The 26,170-nt window shown below is 40.2% G+C and overlaps 1 protein-coding gene and 1 long non-coding RNA gene across 3 annotated transcripts in view; one reads left to right on the top strand and one right to left on the bottom strand.

Moving 5' to 3' along the window:
• The window catches only part of WARS2 (tryptophanyl tRNA synthetase 2, mitochondrial), a 93,355-nt gene extending 79,095 nt beyond the window's left edge, over positions 1–14,260 (bottom strand). The window contains exon 1 of the mRNA XM_032420554.1: positions 14,164–14,260. Coding sequence (XP_032276445.1) covers positions 14,164–14,253 — 90 coding nt within the window. The 5' untranslated portion in view covers positions 14,254–14,260. The remainder of the gene's footprint in view (positions 1–14,163) is intronic.
• A 61-nt stretch (positions 14,261–14,321) lies between these two features.
• Positions 14,322–26,170, top strand: part of LOC116642283 — a 63,787-nt gene continuing 51,938 nt past the window's right edge. For both annotated transcript variants that reach the window (XR_004301328.1, XR_004301329.1), the window contains exon 1: positions 14,322–14,405. This is a non-coding gene — a long non-coding RNA (uncharacterized LOC116642283). The remainder of the gene's footprint in view (positions 14,406–26,170) is intronic.

Below are 26,170 nucleotides of genomic sequence, written 5' to 3'. Positions count from 1 at the left end.
ATATTCAGCCCTTTGTTGTTATGTCCCACCTCTTGAATACTCTGGCTGGCTCTCTTTCTTCCCTAACTTCCATTAGCCAAGAGAGTTCAAGGATCAGGTACACTACCGATTCAATACACTCGTTTGATCTCTCCAACTTCAACCACCTATTCCCATGGTCAGCTACTGGACCTTGTCATCACCCATGATTCCTCCATTTTTGAAATCATAAATGTCAATATTCCACTCAGTCTGAAATCTTCCACCCTTCAACTCTTCATGCTTTTATTTCCACTATACCTGCTCCCAAAGCTCATTTAGGAATCAGAGCCTCTGATTTTTCCCATTTTTTTCCTGGTGCAGCGGTCCCTATTTGTCCCCTCCTCTTCCCTACGCAGCCTGGCTCCAAGGTCAATCATCTGGACTCTGCTCTCATTTGCAATGCTAACTGCTCTTGCCATTAAGTCTCAACAGCCACATAAAAGGCCAACCCTGGATCAAGGCTACAGAGCTTGTTCTTCACTTATACACCTTCGTGACTGGCTTAAGCATTTTTGGTGAAAAATTTCAAAACAATGCCGAATTTACCTATAAATCTAATTTATGGTTTCTCATCTCATTTAGGCTCTCAACTCTCAACACTGCTTATTGAATCCTTTTTTTAAACTTACATAGCCCTCATAATATGCCTAGTACTGTTCTAGACACAACTCATTTAATCCTCACAGTGGTCCTTTGAGGTAGATACCATTACTGTCTCTGTTTTACAGATGCAGAGGTTAAGGCACAGAAAGGTTAAGTGACTTGCCAAACACATAATGCTAGTTAGGGACTAAAGTGGTGGAGCTTACTAGCTCTGAACTCTGGCAGCTTGACCACAGAATTCAAGCGTTTACTTTTAATTCATCTTACAAGATGATGAAAATGAGATAGAGAGGTTCAGTAACTTGCCCATGGACATCTAGTTATTAAGTGGAAGAACCTGAATTTGAACCCAGTCAGACTTTACAGCCCATACACAAAACCAGTAACCTATCTCATCTCCTCAGGTAAGCCACTGAGAGAATTATACCCAACAGGTTTTGGAGTCCCTGATTTCCCATCCCATTCCCAGCAAACTGATCTAGACACACAGTCATCTTTCCTCCAATCTCAGGGTTGATCGGTCTCTCCTAGTGTTTAATCATTTGCTCTGGATTGCATTTCTTCTCTTTCTTTCCATCTCTTTCCTGTATTTTCAACCTCTCCCTCTTTACTGGCTCCTATAATCATGCTCAAGTTGCTTCCACCTTTTTTTTTTTAATTTAAAGATTTTATTTATTTATTTGACAGAGAGAGAGACAGCTAGAGAGGGAACACAAGCAGGGGGCATGGGAAAGGAAGAAGCAGGCTTCCCGCTGAGCAGGGAGCCCAATGTGGGACTCGATCCCAGGACCCTGGGATCATGGCCTGAGCCAAAGGCAGACACTTAATGACTGAGCCACCCAGGCACCCAAGTCACTTCCATCTTAAAAGACCCTACCACCAAAAGCTTTGCTTGGTCAGACCATTCTTTATAGCTCTCTTCTCCCCTCTCTGACAGTTCCTTCTCACTCAGGCTCCTCAAAACAACAATCCTCACTTCCTCACCTCTTGTCTCACTGTAATTAATCTTCAGCACCAGTAACTCTTCTAAAGCTGTAGTTGCTTATATCTTTAGTGACATACCAATTGTACATTCCAGCGGATAATTTTTAGTCGTTATTGTACCATACCACTATCTTGCTCCTCATTGCGTCTTTGAAATCCTCTACCCCCTTGAAATCCCTAGATTCACACTCACACTCCAATAACTCTTCTCCCATCTCTGTCTCTTTTTCAGATTCATCAACTCTGGGCTCTCTCCTCGAGTTTGAACCTATAGAGGGTTAAAAACCCTTGATTTTTAAAAATTATTTTTCCCACTTTACATGCTTTTCTTGATGATCTTGCTAAAGAAGACACAAATTTAAGTGCTCTTCAGCTGGCAGTAATCCTATCAGTAGTCATGGCCTTGTTATTCCTTTTTGAAGATCCACTCCTTTCTCTCCCCATCCCTCCTAACATGTGGTCCAAATGGAAGCTGGATGACCCTATCTCCAAATATAAAGGTGGGCATTGGCCTTCAAGAAGACAGGTATCGAAGTCTGACTCCAAAGTCTGCTATTTAGACAGAAAAATAAGACTAGAGCATAAGCTGTGTCTCTAGTTGAGTCATAGATATGTTAATATATTTCCAATCAAAATTAAGGACACATGGTCTGCTAAAGAATTTCTCTTCCGCTTTAGAATGTGAAAAACAATGTGGGAGATGTCATATGGATGCCGAAACATTGGAATTTGCAAGATATTTTAAAGATTTATGGGTATTACTGGTCCCTGATTTAACAAGATGTCTGGCAACTGTAGTCACGGACTTATCTGGAAGATGCTTCAATCCAACCCCTTTTAACAGACGTGACATTCTGTGACAGTTCTATGATTATGCTGGGTTGATTTAAGGTTTATTAAAAATGTAAAGGATAAATTGGTAACAAATATAACAATAAAACTTTCCTGATCAACTACTAAAATACCACTGGTCACTTTAAAAAGAAGAAAATACAAGCTCTTTGTAATATAGATTTAAATTCTGCTTGAATCACACTGCTCTACTCTTACTATGGTGCAAAGAAAAATGAAACAGCATTAAATTGTAAGCTAACGAATGGCTTCACTGTCTAAATAGTTTAATAGTGCAGTGGGACCTAGGGCTATTTATCTATGTAGGGCATACCAAGATCAATATAGCAAAGGTACTAGGCATAGTTTGACAGATTGCTTTAAAAGGACTTAAGATGGACAATTAAGAAAAAAGGCAATGTTGATACAATAAATGAGCTTTTTATTTCCTTCACGAGTTGCATGAACTCTTGATTTATAGTATTAGAAAACACAACATCAGTTCTTGTGAACCAGACAGTATTGAGGCAAAACTATGCTCAAAATAAAATCTTCTCATCTTAATCCTGAGTATGTCTATACTTTTCTATATACAGAGGTAACAAACTTTAATGTGATATACAGAAGTAGCAAACTGCAGTATCATGCAGTATATATGCCTGTGAAAAATAAATTTAAAGCTAGAGTAGCAATAAAAGTCGGTTATAGCAACAAGTTGGAAATTACAGCAGCCTTCTTGGAAAAATCACTGAAATAAAATTGGTATTATCTTCCAATCACTTATAAATATCTGGATAGTTAGGGCAATAATAAGATCATTTATGAACTGCAGCAAACACTGAACATCTTCTAAAATTAGATACATAAAAATGTACAGTTTAAATTCAACAATAGGCTAAATGCCGATGGTATGCACTTTCTCTTGTCTTACCTCCTTGGCTTTACTTTTCACTGAATTCATTCACTCCAGTAATTATTGAGCTCTTTCTGTTACAGGAATTATTATGCCAAAGATTTAAGTAATAACTCACTTTCTCACACATATAGTTATCATAGCCAAGGCTCAACAGGAAAAATCCTTCCCTCCCCAGCTTTTATGACTGGTGGAGGTCTCCATGAACATACTTCTGGTAAGATCTGCCTGCTGAGTGGCAGCCTAAGGCTGCACCTATGGAACCCTGGTATTAATTATAAGCCATTTCCTGCTGGAGTGTTCATAAAAGGTCTAAATAAAAAAAGAGCACGCTCTCCATCTGTCCTAAAGCAAATGCCTATAAACAGAGAGAGAATATAAGGAAGGATGTGTTAATTTCTATAAGGAAGGTACAAAGTCCTATAAAATTTCAAAATGGGAGTAATCATTTCCAACTTCAGAACAAAGTTTTCTGGAACCAATAGAGAAGTTCTGTTGTTATTGTTGTTGTTGCTGTAAATTCCAGTTAGCTAATATACAGGATAATATTAGTTTCATATGTACGATATAGTGATTCAACACTTCCATACATCACCTGGTGCTCATCATGACAAGTGTATTCCTTAATTCCCATCATCTATTTCACCCATCCCCCCACGCCCGCACCGGTAACCATCAGTTTTTCTCTATAGTTAAGAGTCTATTTTTTGGTTTGCCTTTCTCTCTTTTTTTCACCCTTTTCTCGTTTGTTTTGTTTCTTAAGTTCCACATATGAGTGAAATCATATCTTTGTCTTTCTCTGACTGACTTATTTTGCTTAGCATAATACACTCTAGCTCCATCCATGTCATTGCATTCTTTTTGAAGGTTGAGTAATATTCCACTCCATATATATCACTTTTTCTTTATCCATTCATCAGTTGATGGACACTTGGGCTGTTTCCATAATTTGGCTGTTGTAGATAATGCTGCTATAAACATCGGGGTGCATGAATCCCTTTGAATTACTATTTTTGTATTCTTTGGGTAAATCCCTAGTAGTGCAATTGCTGGTCGTAATGTAGTTCTATTTTTAACTTTTTGAGGCACCACCATACTGTTTTCCACAGTGGCTGCACCAGTTTTGATTCCCACCAACAGTCAAGGGTTCCCCTTTCTCCGCATCCTCACCAACACCTGTTGTTTTTTGTGTTGTTGATTTCAGCCATTCTGACAGGTGTGAGGTGGTATCTCATTGTTGTTCTGATTTGTATTTCCCTGATGATCAGTGATGTTGAGCATTTTTTCATGTGTTTGTTGGCCATCTATATGTATTCTTTGGAAAAATGTCTATTCATGTCTTCTGCCCATTTTTTAATTGGATTATTTTTTGGGTGTTGAATTTCGTAAGTTCTTTATACATTTTGGATACTAACTCTTTATCAGAAATGTCATTTGGAAATATCTTCTCCCATTCCAAAGGTTGCTTTTTAGTTTTGTTGATTGTTTCCTTTTCTGTGCAGAATCTTTTTATTTTGATGAAGTCCCAATAGTTTATTTTTGCTTTTGTTTACCTTGCCTCAGGAGACACATCTAGAAAAAAGTTGCTACAGCCAATGTCAAAGAGGTTACTGCCTGTGTTCTCCTCTAGGATTTTTGTGGGGTTTCAAGTCTTACATCTAGCTCTTTAATCCATTTTGAATTTATTTTTGTGTATGGTGTAAGAAAGTGGTCCAGTTTCTTTTCTTTTTTTTCCATGTTGTGGTCCAGTTTTCCCAGCACCATTTGTTGAAGAGATGGTCTTTTTTCCATTGGATGTTCTTTCCTGCTTGTCAAAGATTAAGTGACCATAGAGTTGTGGATTCATTTCTGGGTTTTCTATTCTGTTCCATTGATCTATGTGTCTATTTTTGTGCCAGTACCATACTTTCTTGATCACTATAGCTTTGTAATATAACTTGAAGTCCGGAAATGTGTGTTTTTGTTTCATTTTTTAAAAATGGTGGAATACAGATAAATAAGAATGGGAAGAAAGGCCTTTCCAAGAAGAGATAGTGGCATTAACAAAGAGGTAAAAGGGAAGAGCTCTGAGCAAACTTGGAAATGCTATGAACACCAAGGCAAAGGATCCATGTAAGATAGCAATCGCCTAGAGAAATGTTTTGGATCCAGACTGTGGAAAGTCTTGAATGTAGAGCTCTAAGGGGACTACATTTCCTCAGAGGCCCCCGAAGGTTGCTGAGCAAGGGTAAAACCATAATTAGAGTGCTGCTTTAAGGGGATTAATCTGATGAGACTGATTTTGGGGAGGGGGGGATAGAAGGGTAGGAAAGTGTGGTGATGGGGGAATCAAAGATTATGAAGATTGATAAGAGTAGAGGAGAGAAAGTTCACTGAGTAGAATTATATGTTATTGAAGAAATAATCATCATCCAGCATGAAGGACCCACTAGGTGCTATGCACTGGCAAAAGGACTTTTGGGAAGAACCATATATATATATGGCAGGATCTTGAATCCACATATTCCTACAAGGCATTATTATGAATACCTTACAGATGAGAAAACTAAAGTTTTCTCTTTATAACTTGCCTGGCATCACACAGCTGGTACAACCAGGCCTAACTGATCCCAAGAGTCATGTACCTTCTGCTTTATCACACTTCCTCTTAGGAAGGGGCCAGTAAACTTTAAAATGACAAGTATAATGTTCATGTGATTGCTTATTCTCTAGACACTTGCTTCTCTAGGTTACTGCGTTTCACAGCTTGGTGGCATGGGGGTGGCTGGAAAGTTGCCAGCCATTGGAGAAGCCAAAGTTGCCTGCTGCAGAGAAGGATCTTCCTTCACAACCAAGATGGGCAGGTAACTAGTATCCACAGAGGGCCAACCTGGCTCTCTCCCCAGAACTGGCAAGGGCTCCACATAGTCTGGTCCTTAACATCTCCCTTGGGACTCCACTCTCATCCTGCACACTTAACCCCCTCTCAAGAGACCTCTTCTCTCTTCCAGCAAATTTATGAACTGGCTGCTTAGCCCATTCTCCCCATGGGAGGACAGGAATCCAAATCAGGGATTTGAGTAAACAGCTCCATATACCTTTTCCATTACATTCTCCCACTTCCTAAAAGGGGCCCAAGGTAACATAGTGAGTAAAGTGTGGGCCTGAATGACTATAAAGTAGAATGGCCCATGCAGTCTTTGTTCATGGGGAGTATTAGGAAAAGGTCATGAGGAGCCCTTTATTTGGTATATAAAATAAATTCTGTTCAACGTTGCTCATTTTAAAGCCTTAACAGCATCCTAACTGATGTACTAAGGGGAAACAATTCACTTTAATTCAATTACTGAATTAGAGACCCCTTTAAAAACTCCTTGGAATGAGGATCTTTTAGCATACATTCTCACTTATCACTTGCAGAAATGGCCCACAACACTAATTACTTTCATCTCTCCCATTTTCCCATTTTGCACCTCTGCTACTTTTGAAGAAAGTACTCTTGCCATAAACCTCAACTAGACCCTAGATAGTGGTCCCTTGGTCATCCATCAGCTTCAGCACTCACCACCTCCCCTCTGACTGCAGGGCTGTGCACAGGTTGACCTTTTAACTATAGACTGTGTGTAAACAGAACTTCCTACATGCACCTTGGGACTCATGCATTTAAAGCCCTTATTTTACACACAGTAATCCTAGTGGCAGTAACCAAATAGAGACATGGAGATAAATTTACAAGACAGCTTTGCTCCTTCTTCATAATTCATCGAGCCAAACAAGAGGGTAGGAACAGTGACAACAAAGGATGATTTATAATTTCTACTCTGCATGTCACCATGGCAAGATACATAAGTGGCTTTCATGGAACGGATTTTAAAAGTTGCAAGGCAGTTATCAGCATATTATCATGGGTAATTTGTTTCAGAATTTAATGGCATTTTACTACAGTTAGGGTATAGACTTTGGAATCAGGCTACCAGGGTTTATATCTTGGCTCTAACATTTGCTAGCTATGTGACCTTGGGTGAGTCATTTAACCTCTTACTATTCTAATCAACAAAATGGGATTCATATTGGCACAAACCTCATTGGGTTGTGACGATTAAATAAGCTAATGCATGTCAAGGCTTAAAACCATGCTTGGTACATGGTAAGCATAAATGTGTGCTAGTATCACCTCTTCCATCATTATTGTGTTTATAATAACAATTGTGTTTATAATAACACTAAATGATTTCAATACAAATATGAAAATAACATCCGTTGAACTAAAACTTTAAAGAATACTGATACTTAGATTCATCATCATTACAACTGGTTAAAAAAACTGGAAGACACAATGAGAATGTAATCAGTGAGCCAAAATTTTAGATGACTGAATAGTGAAACTTGGTATGCTGCACTCAAGATTAAAAGAATATGTGAAGCATTTTGAGATTACAAAGTGTTATATTAGAACACTAGAATATTATAGAAAATAACAGATTCTACTTGAAAATGTTTTGCAAGGTGAGATTTGTTATTTTATGTTATGCTTTCAAATACCCTTAATGAAAAATCTACAACTATCATCCTAAAAACCTGGGATAAGAAGCAATGGAACCAAAGACATTCATTCAAGACTCTGTCCACAGTGGACTTGCCTGGCCCTATAGTGAGTCCCAGCCAGAACATCAGGGCAGGAATGCAAAGGAGAAACTGACAGACCTGCATGCTAGCTGGTGTGCTAGCCTAGAGGGCAAGGGATTGAGAAGCAGAAGCTGTGAGTATCTCCATCGGTTAGAAATCAGGGTGGCTTAACTTTGCCTTTAAGGAGACCAAGGGGGCAGTCAAAAGGCAGTTCCTTAGCCAACCAGAAGTAGGTTCAATAGATGCCAGCATGACTGTATGCCATGAAAAAAGAAAGCTGTAGATGAATTTTGATAAATGGCTAGACGCCCAATAGAACTTAGATGTCAGGGTAGTGTGAAGATCTTGATATGACCTTGACTCATTCAGTAAGCAGGGACATTAAGAAAGTGTTATGCCTCCTACTGGGAATAAAAGATATGGTATTGCTAAGAAATGATATATAGAGAAAACCGTAAATGCTGGAGCAGAGTTAAATTAAGTCAAGCTGGAGTCCCTCTAGCACCTCTGTGCCTATAAATTATCTCTCTGCATCTAGTGTCTCACCCTGCAGAGCAGCTTCCAACCTCCATGAGTAAATGGCTCCTGTGGAAATTCAAGAAGAAGCCTTAGGCCTCATGTTGCAGTCTCGAAAAGAGAAATTCCTGAACCCTGAGGGGTGCAGTAGAATGGAATCAAGAGCAGAACTGGGTAAGTGTTCTTTATGAGGAGGCTAGAGGCTGGGTTAGTTGTAATAATGACTGAGGGAATCCACAGAACCAGTCAAAAGGCAGTTCCTTAGCCAACTTTGTGCACAAAGATGAGCATATTATGCAGAAGTAAGCTGTGTTTAGAAAGAGAGAAGGAAAGAAGGAAAATTGACTACTATTATCTTCAGTGCTTGTGCAGCTTAAGAGAAATAGAACATACGTTGCATTTTATTGAAAAAATACACACATATCAAAGTGAATACTCTCCAACTACTTATTTTCAGGGCAGCTCCTCGAACATAATTCATCCATCATATGTGGTCCTCAGCCAACAAACTTACTTGGATATGTTAGGAAGCTGAAGTATTTTTCAAATGTTATCATAAGAAATTTAAGATTGTGTGGCACCATCTCTTGGCCCACTGTTTGTGTGTGGAGGGAGGGTGGTATGGGGGGCTGGGGGCGGCGAGGTCAAGCAGGCAGGGCTCTAGCTACTCCTCTATTCCTGAAATCAGAAAAGCTCTGCTTTTATGTTTTATCTAACAGGGATTGATACAAGATTTTATTTGGTAAGAGAAGACCACTGGTCAGGTGGAAAAAGCACAGATGAAGCTGAATTTGAATCCTGGTACCGCCATTTACTAGCTCTGACTTAGGAAAGTTACTTAATCTTTCTGAGCCTTAGTTTCCTCTTTTATAAAATGGGTAGAATAATATTTACAGGATTGTTGTGAGAAGAAAATAAGATAAAGTGTGTATAGCACATAGCACAGGGCCTTAGCACATAGAAGGTGCTAGCTAAATGTCCGTTCCTTTTCTGAAAGACAGGGTTATGTATGGATATAGGCTTAAATCTATATACTTGTGTAAGGCTCTGCAGATAGTTCTGTAACCTGCAGCCATGCAACAGGTAGACTGAGAAAGGATCTCAGGGAGCAGCCTTACTCTCTAGCATTTCCTGGCTACGGATGCCAGAATAGTTACTAGCAAAAATCCTCAGCATCTACTTACTGTTCCTCCTCTATATTTTCATCAGTTACCATCAGTAGTTTCCATTATCTACTCAAATATAGTTTTAAAAATTATTATTTCTAATAAGCTAAGTCAGTTCGCAAGGAAAACCAATCTAAAGAGGATTTTAAGTGAATGGGCTCCTAGGCTGATTGCGCTTAAAAGGGATGTTCGAGTGGGTCCATGCAACACCATTTAAGAAAAGCACAGAGATGAGATAGCCCCCTCAAACCAGCCCAGTTATTGTCTTGCAAAATGATGGCTATAGAAGCTCCTGATAGCTCTCCATGCTGATTAGCTCTTGGTGCAAGTTGGATGGACAATACATAGCAGAGACAAGCTAAGGGAAAAGTCACTGGGAACACTTCCCCATTTTAATGTCATTAAGATCACAGAAACCTACAACCACAAATATTAATTGCAAAATAGGGAAGGAAATCCCAATAGTAAATTTTACCATCCCAATTCCACAATTAATTAGTGTTGTGATTTTAGGCTAGTTACTTAACTAAAGTCAGTTTCCTCATGATTTAAAATCAGGTGCTGATACCTGCCTTAAGGCCTTGTTATGAACAGTCTAGTCTCTCTTTGGTGGTATTCTTGCCAAAATCCATAACCTAATAACGAGAAAACATCAGACAAACCCAAATTGAGAGACATTCTAGTAAATAATTAACCAATCCTCTTCAAAAGCACCAAGGTCATGAAAGACTGAAAGTGCCATAAATTGGAGGAGACATGACAGTTAAATGCAACATGGGATCCTGGATTTGATCCCAGACCAGTAAGAGACTAGTGGACAAACTGGTGAAACTTGAAATGGGTCTTTAGCTAGTATTGTACCAAATTTATTTCTTAGCTTAGATCATTGTATTATGATTATGTAAAAGGAAGCTTGGTGAAGGATGTACAGGAAAACTGTGTACTAATTTTGCAAACTTGGTAAATCTGAAATTATTTTAAAAGAAAAAAAGTTAAAAAAAGGAGCAATTGTTTGAAAAGCCTAGTCATGAGAACTGAATACAAGAACAATAATTTAATACACTGCCTAGTTTTGTTTTGTTTTTGTTTTGTTTTTGCAGGGATGATTCCTTCATCTATGGCTAAACTTGGTAGCCATTAACATTGGGAACAGTATGTAAATATTGGCCACACCCAGCTTGGGACAGCTAACTGTGAAGTGTGTTGTTCAACTGCAATATAATGTGGACATTTTACACTGAATGATTACAAATATTCTTGCAAAAGTCTAACCATCAATATTTCACTCTTGGTACAACACCATCATAAGTTAGGGCTTCAAGAAGGGTGGATTCTATGTTTGGCCAACGATGACAGGCTTAAATTTACCTAATGCCATCAGTATTTAAATGTAGCATGTCAAATCTTCATTCCTCTGACTCTGTGACTACTCTCATCTTGTCAAATGTCAACAGTTTTTTGCGACGTAACACCTGGCAAAATAAACCGCTTTCACATAAATTGTAGACAGCTCACAATGAGTACGGCTTGAAACACTGTCATTCCTGATTTCTCTCTATTTTTTATTTTAAACCTGAGCCCATCTCTAGCCTTGAGGGGCAAAAGCCTGCCTTTGAGATAACTAAAGGTCCTCAATGCCAACCTTATTACTCAAGATTTTTTTTTTTAAAGAAAACATTAAAACAACCTAGGAATCACAATACTTTTATCAGTCATAGTTTCCAACACAGCACTGCTTTGGCCCACCCACTTTTGCCTCTCACCTCAGGGAGTAACTGTGTAACCAAACCAGTAACAAGCAACTTGTCTATTTCTTAGTTTTTGATAGAATCATCCATATGATAAAATTGTATTTTCTGTTAGACTATACTCTTGCAAAATAATTTTTGTTTTCTACAAAGGTTATGAGATATCATAAAAACGTCTAACGCATCTGGTTTAAGAATCCAATTCTTCCTTCACATATTTCTGCATCTGTTCACAAAAATCGCTTTGACTTCAAAGGAAGCTTTTCAAGAGAAAAAGAAAATACATACAGGAAAAGTGCCCGTAAATTTCTAGTCCTTTTCTAAGGCCATTTTAATAATAACACTGTGGGACAAGTATCTTTTTAGGTCTTTAGCAATCTAAAATATCACAGATGCTGTTAATGACTATGCATTTATATGGAGATTTATGCTTTAACACTTTATTCTGGGTCTAAAAGTGATATATCTTCAATTTTGAACATGTGCAAAATACAGAAAGCTTAAAGAAGAAAACTTAAGTGACTTAATCCACTATTCAGGAAGACCAAAGCAAAACAAAAAAAGTTAAGGCTGGTTGTTTCCTTCCAGTCTTTTTTTGTGTGCATATATTTATATAAATATTTATTTATAAACAATATTATAATTACACTATGAAAACAATTCTGTATCTTTTCTCAGTTGCTCTTTCAAAAGACTGTATTTGTCTTTCAAACCATCATATTTAATGACTGAAAATTACATGTAGATTTATACTTTATTTTATTTTATTTTTTTTTAAAGATTTTATTTATTTATTCATGAGAGACAGAGAGAGAGAGAGGCAGAGGGAGAAGCAGGCTCCCAAGGAGCAGGGAACCCGATGTGGGACTCGATCCCAGGACCCTGGGATCATGACCTGAGCCGAAGGCAGATGCTTAACCATCTGAGCCACCCAGGCGCCCTACATGTAGATTTATACTTTAAAAGAAATGCTCTCGCTTATATTTAATTCCTATTCTACTCAAAGATAAATTAAAGTTTTGGAAACACTAATCTGTTCTGGAAATTCTACATTTTGAAACTGTCTAGATTAGCAGTTGATTAACCTTAAGATACCCATATTCATTAATTCCACTGAAACAATACCAGAGGTTTAAGACATTTTTTCTTAGCATTTATAATAATTTAGTGCCCTAAAATTCCCTGGGTAATCATTAGTGGGCTTTAGCTTATTTTCCTTTTCTCTTTGCTTTTCTATTTCTCATGACATCCTCACCTCTTAGGTTTGGAAAGAGAGGAAGTTTGGATCTAAGGTTTAGTTACTTTGGTACCACAGGTTTTAATATGCTATTATCTAGCTATAAAATAGTAAACAACCAATTCTGGTTCTACAGAGTCAAACCTTCAAACTTCAAAAAGAGGAGTATTGAATGGATTTATCTAATTTCGAATCAATTCTTACCTAACATTGATGCCTAAAATTTAAAATAACATTTAAGTAGCTGTTTTGTTGACAGAGTTCTCTGGTATTTCCTTTACCCTTAAATGAATCTTGTGAGGCCCATATCAATGAGGAAAACTTAAGTACAGAACATTAAGTAATTTATGAGATGACAGGAAAAACAAGATAAACTCAAATCTTGGTTTTCATAATTAATCTCATTGCTTTACTTTGGCTTCATAATCATGGAGCCATAGATTTTCGAAAGCTTGAAGGAACATTAATGGGTCAAGCAATCCCACCCTTCCTCCATCCATTTTGCTAAAGAAAATAAATCCGGTGAGATTGACTTGCCATGTCACACAGCTAGGAAGTGTCAGACAATCTCTTGACCTTTGATTTCCTAATTTCAAGTCTAGTGCTCTTTCCAATATACCAGTTACCACACAAAATCCTCACACCTATGCATTTTGACCACGAATATGCAAGGATGCCAAGAAATCACCTAGTAATCACAGAATCTTAAGTTTCTTCGTAATTCCCTGAAGATACGTCCCAAGAGATGTACAACAAAGTGCCTACCACCAAGATCGCACTTGGAAGACATTTAAAAGTAAATGTCTGAATGAGTGAAGTAAATATCTAAATGACTGAAAGGTGGAATTTTTACCATGGGGGTAAAATTCTAAATATTGAAGCCAGTGTCCACGCTCTCAGCACGACACGGTAACGGTGACAGCAATGCTGCCAGGCGCAGGACAGGACGACGCATTTTGGCAACTTGCTGCAATTCCCTCACAGAGGGAGGTCTATGCAGGTCTCCCTTGGGGAATGAGGAACCAGAGGGTAAGACTCACTGACACTTGACACTGAAGTGCCGCCCTGCCAGAATGAGGATGTCAAGTGGCTGCTCGTACTTAAATCGTCCAATTCCTCACAAGACCTCCTCTCTAATTTCTCCGCGGGCCCCTCAGAAAGGAGGGTGAAATAGTAATGGGACCACGAGAAAGCGGGCAGCCCGGGAAAGACCGGCCCTTTCTGATGGGATAACTTCACACCTGACTTGGCTTCCCGCGTTGCCTGGCAACAGCAGCGGTGCCCCGCTCTCAGGGAAAGGGGCAGAGGCCAAGTGGGCAAGCGGAGATGCGCTCCTCCCGCCACGGCGCGTGACATCATCGCGCATCCGTACAACGTCGCTACGTTCCGAGTAGGAAGGCAGTCTTAGGAGACTTTAGGAGAGAAACGACTCGGTATTCTCCAGAGAAAACGGGAGGAGAGAAACCAATTGAGGGAGGGGCAGACGAGAAGGACCTAGCGGGATGGGAAGCTGGCGGGAGAAAGGCCAGCTATGGTTACCTGGGGAGTCTGACCAGCTGCGGGTCCTTTATGAAGTGCCCGGATGAAGCTCCAGCACCCACGCGCCTTCCGCATTGAGCGCATCGCCATCTTGAGAGAGGCGGAGCCGAATTGACTTGAGTGACGTCTGCCCAGAGAGCCAGTCCCTGAGTCGTAGCTGTTTTGCTTGCTGCGTAAGCGCCCTTGTCTTCCGGGCCTGCCTCTGTGCAGCTGCGTGCGGGAGTGCGGTCTTTGCAGAGCAGGTGGGGGCAGGAACGGGGTGGGGCTTGGCTTTAGTGTTTCCCCTGGACACCTAGTCTTTGCGGAGACTTCCGGGTGGGAGAATCTCTTTCGGGGATATTGGTAGCAGCGTTTTAGACCGGAAGAAAGTCAAGTAAATTGTCTTTCGGATTCTAGCCATCCAGAGGCAGCTTTTAAGAAGTGTCTAGGAATGGGGCCTACCCAATCCTGTTAGAGCGCAGTAAGTGGTCCTTTGAGATTTATGTGGCCTCATTAATTGATTCGATCTACAATCGATCTGGGTTTTTTTAAACCCTACCATCTGCTAGGTGCTGAAGGTACAAAGACACCTATCTTATACGGCCTAGTGCATAGCAGGCAAATAAATGATGCACTGTTTTAGGTGTTAGAGAAGCAAACCCCAAGATTGGGGAAGAGTGGTGGTTAAGATTGTGGCGCTTAAGCCTGGTCCAAGGCAGGCTTCAGAAGGTGATACTTGATAGAAGAAATTGTTCGCGTTTTGGGTTAAATTATGAGAAGAATTAACACTGCACTTCTGCTTCTGCTAATGCGCTCAGAAAGCTCCCAGACAGAAAAGAACCTATCAGTAAACATATAACAGGAAGAGATTAGTCAGAATTCCTTTATGTGTTTTTTTGTGTTTATCCATTGAACAAATACTGAAAATTAACCACATTTCCACAGGGAGAGGTAGAGATAAATGGAATAAGGGTCCCCATACTCTTAAAGCAACTGAAATCCTAACAGGTTAAGACAAAGTTTGTGAATTAAAACCATACATTAAAATCTCTTAAGAGTGGTTTTTTTTACTGGTGAAATTAAAGCGCAATTGGTGTAATGTAGAAATAAACGGAAGGAATTAGAAGGATGAAGGCCAAAAAAAAAAAAAACCTAAGAAAATCAACTGTTACTCTTCAACAAATCAGTTGAGTTTGGTTTTGTCTCGTAAATTTGAGGTGTGTGCTGTAGTTCCAAATGTGATGACCATTAAGTAGGTCTGGAGCCCAGGAGAGCGATCCACATTACAAAACGCATGGTAATTGAAAGTTAGGAACTCTTTGAGACCACTAGGTAGAATCTGTGGAATAGAAGTGGTCAGATGATGGAAATTAAAAGAAGTAGTCCAAAGATACTTAAAACCCCAAAAATTTGGTCTTTACTAAAACCCAGCTAAGAGGCCTTGCCAGTGGAAGTGATAATTGATCATTATAAAGATGCACAGTATCCCTTGTAAACATGCCTAAATGTTTTGTACTCATATATACAGCAAAGCATTAAAATACAATTTTTTACAGATATGTTATTAATTAAATTAAATGACCCTAGGAATTAGTAAGGTTACACTTCTGACATGCTTAGCCATCTGGATTATAAGATAAAACCTAGCAATAAAAGGAGGGTTACAGCAGAAAGCTGTCACAGGCCTGCCTACTTTATTTCCTCAAGCAGTAATTTTAGTCTTTTATCTACAATGACTCACGTGACTGATAATATTTCCATGGGAGATATTTCCAAGGCATACTCCCATTGAAGAAGGTATATCCAAGCACAAGTGGAACAACTTCAATATCTGTACTTTTTAAAGTACATTATTTTCAAACTTAGAAGTAAGAAATTGTTTCCCATCATGGTGGTGACTTGATGACTCGAGCATCACTCAGCCAGCCAGGTTGCTCCTTGGACAACGACTATTTTGTATTTCTTATATTTCTCCCAGCACCTAGTATAGTACTTTGCACAGAGCAGGCACATCTTTTAAATCTAAATTTTATTTTGACAAAGTATGTAACTAATTGTCAGAGTTGGTATGTTTTTAACATCCAGGAGAAAGCTGACTGAAAAGTCACTAGACTTATTTAAAGCAAGCTAGTTTCGTCTGCCTTTGTACTTTTTTACAATGGCATTCTGAAACCTTTTGGCATTGGGAAAGTATGAAAAAGCTCACCATTGTGTAAGCTCACCGTCTTCTGCTCTTCTAAGAAGTGCACTACAATCAGCATATTTTAACGAGTATTTTAAATGTTAATCCTGAATCTTCAGGAAAAATGTGTTATTTAGGGTATCTTTTAATGAAAAATTGTATAATACACTTTTGAAATGTTTGCATACAAAGTGATTAACATTTTAAAAGTTTGCATAATGCAGGAATAGTTTGGTTACATGAGAAGTTCTCTTGTGGAATATTTCATTTCCAAGTGTTTTTAAGTGAAACATCACTGTATTTATTGGCAATCTTTCACCACTGCTATTATTTGGTAAGCCAGTGAACTTTAGTAAAATGAGATATAAATGTTGTACTTAAAGCAGACTTTAGATACAATTTAAAAACCTGTATAGTACTATACTTACGGCATGCACTGTATGTCTACAGATGTTCGTGCTTACGATTTTGAAAACTTGTTTAAAATTTGATTTCTCATCAACACTTTTATTTTATATTAAGTTCTGGTAATTTTGCTCTTTCCTTAACATTCCCTGCAAATCCCATCTTGCTTGAAACAATAGATTAAAACCAGACTGGCAGTTGGGGAACGCTTTCTATTGCAACCATGTGTGTCAGAAGAAAGGATTAGGTTTCCTTGTCCAAGAACATCAAGGGGAACCTCCACCTCTGCAGACACACCTTTATTCCTTGGTAATGGAGAGTTTATATCTAGTTAGATTTAAATGGGATAAGGAAAGAGTTTAAATCCACTCTTAGCTCTAGTAGTATAATCAGCCCTCAAGTCTCAAAGTATCTAATTTTGTTTCTCTAATTTAATTCTAAGTGTCAGGTTGGTATTAGATGCTGATCAAGGTAATGGAGAGTTGCCCTACACATTTATTCACTTAAGGAAGAATTTTGCAGACTGCAAAGACTAGATGGCATCTATGTTCAAAACTACTTAAAGCACAACCCATTCACCTCTGACCTTTCCTCTATATTGAATATGTTTTTCAAATATAGAGGAAGAGATTCCATAGTGGAGGTAAACCTTTCTCTTCATAATTTGGGATAGAGCCATGCTATCTTATGCTGGACTCAATTCTAAGGACCTAAATCAAAGACAGAGTCCACCTTTGAGTGAGATCACTTCCGAGTGTCATTAAAGTATGCAGGAAACCATAATAATAACTGGGAGATTGTTTCTTTCTCCTCCCCCACCTTTGGCTTAATTCTAGTTCTGCCCCTCATTTTATAAAGCAATGAAAGTCATCCAAAGATACTAAGTACCTTGACAAAAATCACACAATGAATAAGAGCAGGATAGAAAGAATTATAATCTCCAGACAAGGACTCTACGTTAAGTGACACCACTATAAAGTGAAGTAGGTAAGGCTAGGGCTGATCCAAGGGCAAGGTTTCACCTAAAGGCACATATTTGTGTCATGCTTCCAAGTCAAGGGAACTAAATGACTGATTTTTAAAGGGTTGATGTACTCATCTCTCCACCCCTAACATTAAAAGATGCTGTCTTTCCCTAGCAGTTTTTGGGGAAGTGCATATTATACCATCTTCTTTGTGTGAGAATAATAACCAGGAGGCCTATCTGGTCTTTGGGAGAGGGGCTTAGGGGGTTTAAGGGAGGCATTACTATCACTTTTCCTGGAAGATGCCATCTAGCAAAATTAAAGGCGAGGCTGCGTGATGTGGTTAGCAAAATAGAATTTTTCTCAGAGCATCTTTTCCTTAAAATTAAGGGCCAAGGCCATAGTTTCTTCCAGATTCAACTTTTTACCTTAAGTACTGTCTTTCCCACTTCACATTTGGGGGTGGGAGAAGGTGAGAAGGGTGGAGAGAGGGCAGACATAAGTATAATTTGCATGCGTTGCTCTTCAGAGAAATGACTCCATTACTTGTAGAGTCCTTAGCGTGGGGTACCGGGAAGAGGATTGATTATATGGGAATGCTGAAGGCCCAGGAACTCCTGTTCATATTTAATCTTTTCTCTATATACTTTTTTTTTTTTTTTTACTGCTGTTTCAACATCAGAGTACAGGTCTTCAAAGACCGAGAATTGCTCCCATAAGTATGATCCAGAATGGGGAAAATAATTTTCTAGAAATGTAGGAGACTACTTTCAGTATTCTCTATCCCCATTGTTCACTCTCAGTCTTAGGACACATGTTCCATGGAAGAAATGGAGCTTAGAAATTAGCAAATTAAAGTTTTGGAAGAACATTTTACTTGTTGTCTCTCTTTGTGTGCCATATCTGTTCCAGAAGGTGTGGCCCTGGAGACAAAATCTACATGTTACCTGCACACTCATTCTGTTTTTAAATCACCACCCTTTGCTCCCAGCTACTTCATAATGGGTGAACAGGCTTTCCACTTCTGAGTTTATGTTTTACAAAAAGAACTAGGTCTCCACTAAGTTTCTTGGAGTGTCTTCTAGATAGGCTTCTTTCTATTTTGTCTGTGTAATCAAATTCCATTAGATCCCCTCCCACACTCTATCTCTGTGCTGTGATGCTAGGAACAACTGGAAATGAGACACAATGCTTAGATTTTGATCTTTCTTAAAAAACAACATGAAAATATTGATCTCTCTGAAACAAGAGTGTTAGCCTCATTGTCTCAGTCAAATCCCATCCTAACCAGTTAGATTCTGTTGGACTTTCCAACACCAACTGACAGTTGCAGTCATCTGTGATTTTCTTCACTTTTTGTCCTTAATAAGTAGAAGTGAGCATGAACTCAGAGAAAATTTGTATGCTGGCCACATTACTGATCTCAGTGAACCATTTAACCTTCATGTGCCTCTTTTTTCATATCTGAGAGTAAAAATAGGAGGGCTACAAAGAAAATGAAAACACTAATTTGAAAAGATCATCTGCACCCCTATGTTTATTGTAGTATTATTTATAATAGCCAAGATATGGAAGCAACCTAAGTGTCACCCAACAGACAAGTGGATAAGGAAGATGTCACACACGCATACACCCAGACACACAGGAATATTATGCAGCCATAAAAAAGGATGAGATTGTGCCATTTGAGACAGCATGGATGGACCTAAGAAGGTATTATGTTAAGTGAAATGAGTCAGACTGAGAAAGACAAATACCATATGATTTCACTCATGTAGAATCTAAATAAGCAAATGAATAAGCAAAAAGCAGAATCAGACCTATAAATACAGATAACAAACTGACAGTTGCCAGAGGGGAAAAGGGTTGGGGGATGGGCAAAATGGGTAAATGGGAGTGGGAGATCTAGGCTTCCAGTTATAGCATGAATGAGTCAAGGAAATAAAAGCACAGCATAGGGAATATAATCAATGATATTGTAGTAATGTTGTGTGCTTACAGATGGTAGCTAAACTTGTGATGAGCATAACATAGTATATAGAGAAGTTCAATCACTTTGTTGTACACCTGAAACCCATATAGCATTGTGTGTCAACCATACTCAAAAAAATTAAAATAGGAGGGCCAGAGGAGATACACTGTAACTCTTGTGGTTCTAGGAACTAGTTTCTGTTTTCTCTCAAATTAGATTCATTTAGAGATGGAGACATAGGTATTAAAGTCAGGATCCACATTTCAGAGCACATCCCCTGACCCCATGTCCATGGCAGAAAGTGACATGCAGATATTGAGAATGGGCCTCAAAATTTTCCCAAGACTGCTCCAGGCATCTACTCTCCATCAAATAAAATCGGTCCTACTTGTCATCCTGTCACAGCCGGGTTAGGTTTATGAAAAACGGAATATGAAACTTTTCTCACTTAACTGTGACCATGAAATGGCTCTCCACATATCTTTTTTTTTTTTTTTTTTAGAGAGAGAGAGCATGCACGAGTGTGGGGAGGGACAGAGGGACAGGGAGAGAGAATCATAAGCAGGCTTCACGCTCAGTGTGGAGCCCGACATGGGGCTTGATCTCACAATTCTTGAGATGATGACCTGAGCCAAAATCAAGAGTTGGACGCTTGAGTGACTGAGTCACCCAGGCCCCCCTCCACATAGCTTTTCAAAGGGTAAGCAAGAAGAATATCCTGACCCATTTTCATTCTTTCTAGCTGCTTTAGGTGGCAGTTCACTTAGTTCCCAATCATATTATTTTTGTTATTTCTCAGAAATACACTCATTATTTTGTAATTGGCAATCACAGTGATTTATATGACAGCTGCTAACCCAAGAGTTTGAGGAGAGGGTTATCTAGCAGGTGCTGTGATCTTAGGAGAGGAAGGTAGCCAATATCCACCCACAGCCTGGCAGGTGTGGGGAATGCGGTGAGGGGGGTGATGGCATAGGGGCAATAGCCCTGCCTCCCTCCTCTCCCATCCCCTGATCTGGTCTTTTGGTTCCTCCCAAAGTAACATGATTTATCTGGTCCATAAAGGTCAGTCCTTCTCCCTCCCTCACCCCCCATCTCCCACAAGCCCAGAACAGGCTGCAAAATGGTAACGGGATCTGGAAGGCCAAATGGAAATATTCAGTACAGAGGTACTATCCATCTACAGAACTAGAAATCCAACTCTGAAAAAAAGATAAAAATCTAAATCTTATTAGGATAGCTTTCTAACCAGGCATTGCATTTGAAGGCAAGACTGTGTTTTCATCCCTGACCTAGCAGAATACTTGGGACATCAGACGAGGCCTCAATAAATATTGGCAGATTGATTAAATGGACAAATAAACACATGTGAGGAGGAAGAGGGAGGTGTGCAGTGGGATATTTTAAAGATAGCACAGGGAATTGGGGGGAAAAAATTAAAGCCTAAAATAAGCCCTGGAAGCATTTTTTAAAATCTCTGATATATGCCTGCTTTCTTGTGGTTTGCTCTTTCCACTAAAAAGCAGAATGCATAAAATATTCTGATTAGTTGAGGGTTATTACTTAGGTTCCAACTAATGTTTTATATATAAATCTAAATTACTGCTTTTCCTCCATTCTGCTTCTCTTTCTGTTTGGTCGAATCCCTGTGGGAGGGAGAAACATTCCTGTGGTGGGTAAAATAATTTCTATGGAAATTATTCAAAACGCAATTTCTGTAAACACTATGTGAAGATATGATTTATTTCTGGATTCAGCCCTCGTGCTTGCATCATCTCCCTATTTATCATCAAGCTCTCTGTTTGCCAGCATCTCTTCTCAAGGATCTGTCTGTATCGGTTTTGCATCTAAGAAGATGAACTTCCATCAGGAGGGATAAAGCACTGGGAAACAAGCAAGAAGAAATTGTGTTCCAGTAGGCAATGAATGGGTGTACTGAAAAGAATACTGGATTTTATGCCCAGTTCTGACTCTGCTATAACTAGCAAAGTGACACTGGAAAGTGCTTAACCTCTCAGCCTGCTTTTTATGTGAAAAAAGATGGGAGTGGTTGAACCAGCTGATTCTCAAGTCTCCTTCCAGCCCTTAACTCAGTAAGCTTATGCTCATGCAGGGGCCTCATTTTTAACTAAGGATCTCCCGGTACTTTGGCTGATAGGATGAAACATGCTTCCGTTTTGATAGATGATCCAGCCGGGACCTCAGTGATTCCTTAACTATTAATTATTATTAATAATTAATAATTATTATGCTACTACTAATAATTATTATAACTATTAATTATTATTCCGCACTGTTCATGTGTGGAAAACCCAGAAACTGTCTTGGATAACCTGGTGTTGGAGGCATTGAGCTGAAACGTGACTAACTTGAAGAGTGGATTGTTAGTGAGGAAATCATTAGATAGTAAATTCAAAGGAAAGGTGGAATAACGCATCTTCTAATAGCACCTGCATCTCTGGGATGGGGGGCAGTTTGGCAGCTAGTGCTTGGGAGAGAGCCTGGAGGTAGAGCAAGAACTGGAGGAGAAGGGTTCAGTTACTCTAAAGTTTGCCGGTCGAAGGTGCCATTGCTCTGTTCACACTATTTACTCATTCAAAAATCGTTTACCGCCTGCTTACTGCATGCCCATAAAACTGAGTCACTAAAAAGGTGACCTGTGTCACCACAGCCACCACATATGATACATCCTACAGTTACCATGGGTACCACCTTCTTTTCTTGACTATAGTTTCTTAGTTCCCACTCTGAAAATTTAGAGAGAAGGACCTAGAAAGGCAGCATTCTCTCCTTACTCCTTCCCCACCCCCCCACCTCCCATCCTTCCTTCCTTCCTTCTTCTTTCCCATGCTTATTGACCACCTACTATTAACCTGGGACTGTCTAAAATACTGGGATCCACGGAGGATAAAGATGTGGATCCCACCTTGGGGAAGCTGAGTACTGCAGGGAAGATTTCTTGTCAACTTGTTAAAACACAACAGGGGAGGTGCCGTTCTAGAGCATGCACACGGTAGTGTGAACTCAAGTCCCCCATTAAAAAAAAAATATTAGCAACTGGATGACTCAGTGTGAGTCCACAGGGTCGCTGACAGAACAAGGATGCAGTTCTTAGGGTCTGTCTCCCAGTCAACACGCACAGCTCCTATACCAGCCCTGGCTACACTTAGCAATTACCTCGTCACTGTCAGTTACCCCCTCAGTAAGAGCAAGACCTCCATGCCGAGGGCACAGAAGTTCACATGAAATAGGACTGCTTTCTCCTTGAAGAATACCATCCCTTCAGAGCTTAGGTTATTCTTCTTATCCTAGAATTGCTTGGAGATCAAAGAGCGAAGGAAAAAGAAGGGGTCTCTAGCACCAACCTTTTACTGTGTTAGGAAGATCCCACCCCTATCCTGGTGTCACGCCTTTTGTTAAAATAGTAAGGCCTCATTTCCTAGAACACTGGGTTTAGCTCTCATAGATTCTTAGACCTTTCCAGTTGTCTGACATTTAATGCCGTGGGGCAGTGGGCTGCAGTGGGGTGGGGAGAGATGCTGCTCATAACGTATAAACACAGACTCTCGAGGGTTTGACATTCTGGTATGTACACATAAGCAAATACTTATTGGGGTCTATCACGTACCAGGCACCATGCTAGGTGCCAAGTATACAAAGCTGAATAAGATACTCTCTGCACTCTTCAAGATCACAATTTAATGAGGAAAACTGCAAGCAGCAAAAGCATTTTGGGGAAAACGTTTTTGTATCAAGAAGACCTTTTCATTTCCTTTGAATTAGACTTTAGGGGCACTCCTGGCTCTACTCCTTGCTCTTTGTATGACCTCAGACAGCCGTCCTACGGGTCTGGGCCCCAGTTCCCTCATCTGGAGATGAGGCCAAAGGAAAACAAATTCCCCGAGTGCCCTTACAGCTCTGAGGTGAAGACTGAGCAGCGCTGGAAGGAGGAACTGAATGGAATTTTGAATTGGAAAGAGGACCAGGGTGCCCTCAGGAGGGATAACTGCAAAGGAAGCATGGCTGCACATGAATAAGGCATACCAAAAGAAGGTATGAACACCTCTGCCTGCTTCCTTCCTTAAACCCTTCAGTCTATTCTTAATTAGCAGCCACAGCAACCCATTAAAAGGTATGTCAGATTATGATCACCCCTCTGCTCAAAACCCTCCAGTGGCTTTACATGTCATGTGGAAAAAATCCCAAGTCCTTACCAACACCTCTAAGGCCCATATGGTCTGCGTTCTCCAACCCGGCCTCCCTTTCTGGCCTCTTCCCACACTGCCTCCCCTTTACCTTGCTCTGCCTGGGACATACTGGTCTCCTCACCAGTCCTCAACCCTATCACCATCTAACATATTCTACTTAATTTATTTGCTCCTCCTCTAGAATGTAAGCACACAAGAGCAGAGAATTTTGTCTGTTTTAATTCTGTATCTCTAAATTTTAGAATGTGGATGGTTAGTAACATATTTGTTGTATGAGTTTCCCCAGTTTACAGATAAGGAAGGTAAGATCCAAAGAAGGAAAGTGAGTGAGGTCAAACTGTTCTTAGAAGGAGAGTCTAGGGGCGCCTGGGTGGCTCAGTCGTTAAGCGTCTGCCTTCGGCTCAGGTCATGATCCCAGGGTCCTGGGATCGAGCCCCGCATCAGGCTCCTGCTCAGCAGGAAGCCTGCTTCTCCCTCTCCCACTCCCCCTGCTTGTGTTCCCTCTCTCGCTGTCTCTCTCTCTGTCAAATAAATAAAATCTTAAAAAAAAAAAAAAGGGGGCGCCTGGGTGGCTCAGTTGGTTGGGCGACTGCCTTCGGCTCAGGTCATGATCCTAGAGACCCGGGATCGAGTCCCGCATCAGGCTCCCTGCTCAGCGGGGAGTCTGCTTCTCTCTCTGACCCTCCCCCCCTCATGTGCTCTCTCTCTCTCTCTCAAATAAATAAATAAAATCTTTAAAAAAAAAAAGAAGGAGAGTCTGGACTAGTAAGTACTTAGCTCTTCTATCTCTCTGCCCTGTGGGCTCCATGGTAGACAGAATGATGGGCTCCAGAGATGTCTGCGTCCCACTGCCCAGAACCATGGCAGAAGGTACTGTGCAGATGTGATGAATTTAAGAATCTTGAGATGGGGGAGATGATCCTTCTGATTGTTGACTTGATTTCTGACATCCCTTCCCTTGGCTCCTTCATTTGTTTACTGATGTATTAATTCACTGAGCCAGCATTTACTGTATATATTGTTATATCCCTTTTAGCAAAGGAAAAAGGAAGGATGTGAAAGGGGAACATTTACATCTTTATGTAATTTTTTTAAAAAGCAGTGGGACTAAGTGTGTGCATATGTTTTACTTTAATTTGAGGATTTCCAGTTTTTTTTAATTTTAAAAATAGAAACAAATATTTTCTGAAAGTTACTTTGAACCAGGCATTATGGCAGACACTGGACATAAAAGAAAATTCCTGAACTACACACACTTAGAGCTCAGTAGGGGTGATAAGTGAACAGAGTATTGCCCCACAGAAAGCAGGTGCCACCAGGGGGGAGTCAGGGCTTTGGTGGAGGCCCAGAGGGGGCAGCTAACCCTGCCTGGAGGACAGCATCAGTGGGGATGGAACGGCAAATAGAGAATCCCAAAACTAACATCTCAGTTGAGTGGTCGATTGTTACCAAGGTTTGGGCCCTGTGGGCTTGCCTGTCCCTGGCCGTGGCTATTTTGCTAAACAGAGCCAGCTGTTCTGTGGATGCCCTTTACCCCAGTTCTGGTGTCCGCCCCTGGTCCCTGCACTCACTGTGTCCCACGCCCTGGCATGACACAGCATTTTCAGACCTTTCTCAGAAATCTATTTAGAGCCAATATCCTGTGCGGCTCACGAGGAGTCAAGGCCAAGATGAGATAAGGGAGGGGCTTACGGCGAACACAGACAAAGCCAAGGGGTAAATATGCATGCTTTCATCTGCCTTCCCCAGACAGGATGCTTTCACACCACTTTCTATAATTCAAACAGTATGTTTCTCCTTAACATACTGTGAAGATGTGATGGCTCTCTATATTCAAGCCACATGAGACATGTTCTTCTCCCAAGATGGGGTTAGCACCCCTCCTGGTGCTCCCTTGGTTGGCACGCTCTGCTCCCATATTTTACAGGGTCTTTCACACCCTATCCCATCTCCGGACGGTCTGCGTGCTCCATGGACCCCTCAGATTCTGCTAGAGCAGCAACCGGTCTTGCTTGAGACACTGGACATAAAAGAAAATTCCCGAACTACACACACTTAGAGCTCAGTAGGGATGATAACTGACAAGTGGGACATCCTCCCTCTCCCCCCCCGGCCCCCTGCACACAGAGAGTGCTTAATAAATAATTGCTTCATTGAATTGAACAGTATACGATGTAGGTGCTAGTTTGGGCAAATTTTGAAACATCTGAAGCCACACTCATTTGGGAAGGCTGAAAAATGGTTCTCCATTTTAATTGATGACTGCGAAGCAAAAAAAAATGTTCTGGCGATTCTC

Source organism: Phoca vitulina, unplaced genomic scaffold (assembly GCF_004348235.1).
Source record: "Phoca vitulina isolate PV1807 unplaced genomic scaffold, GSC_HSeal_1.0 scaffold2, whole genome shotgun sequence".
NCBI classification, from domain to species: domain Eukaryota; kingdom Metazoa; phylum Chordata; class Mammalia; order Carnivora; family Phocidae; genus Phoca; species Phoca vitulina.
The sequence above is the reverse complement of the archived record's forward strand: the minus strand, read 5'-3'. Positions and strand labels throughout refer to the sequence as shown.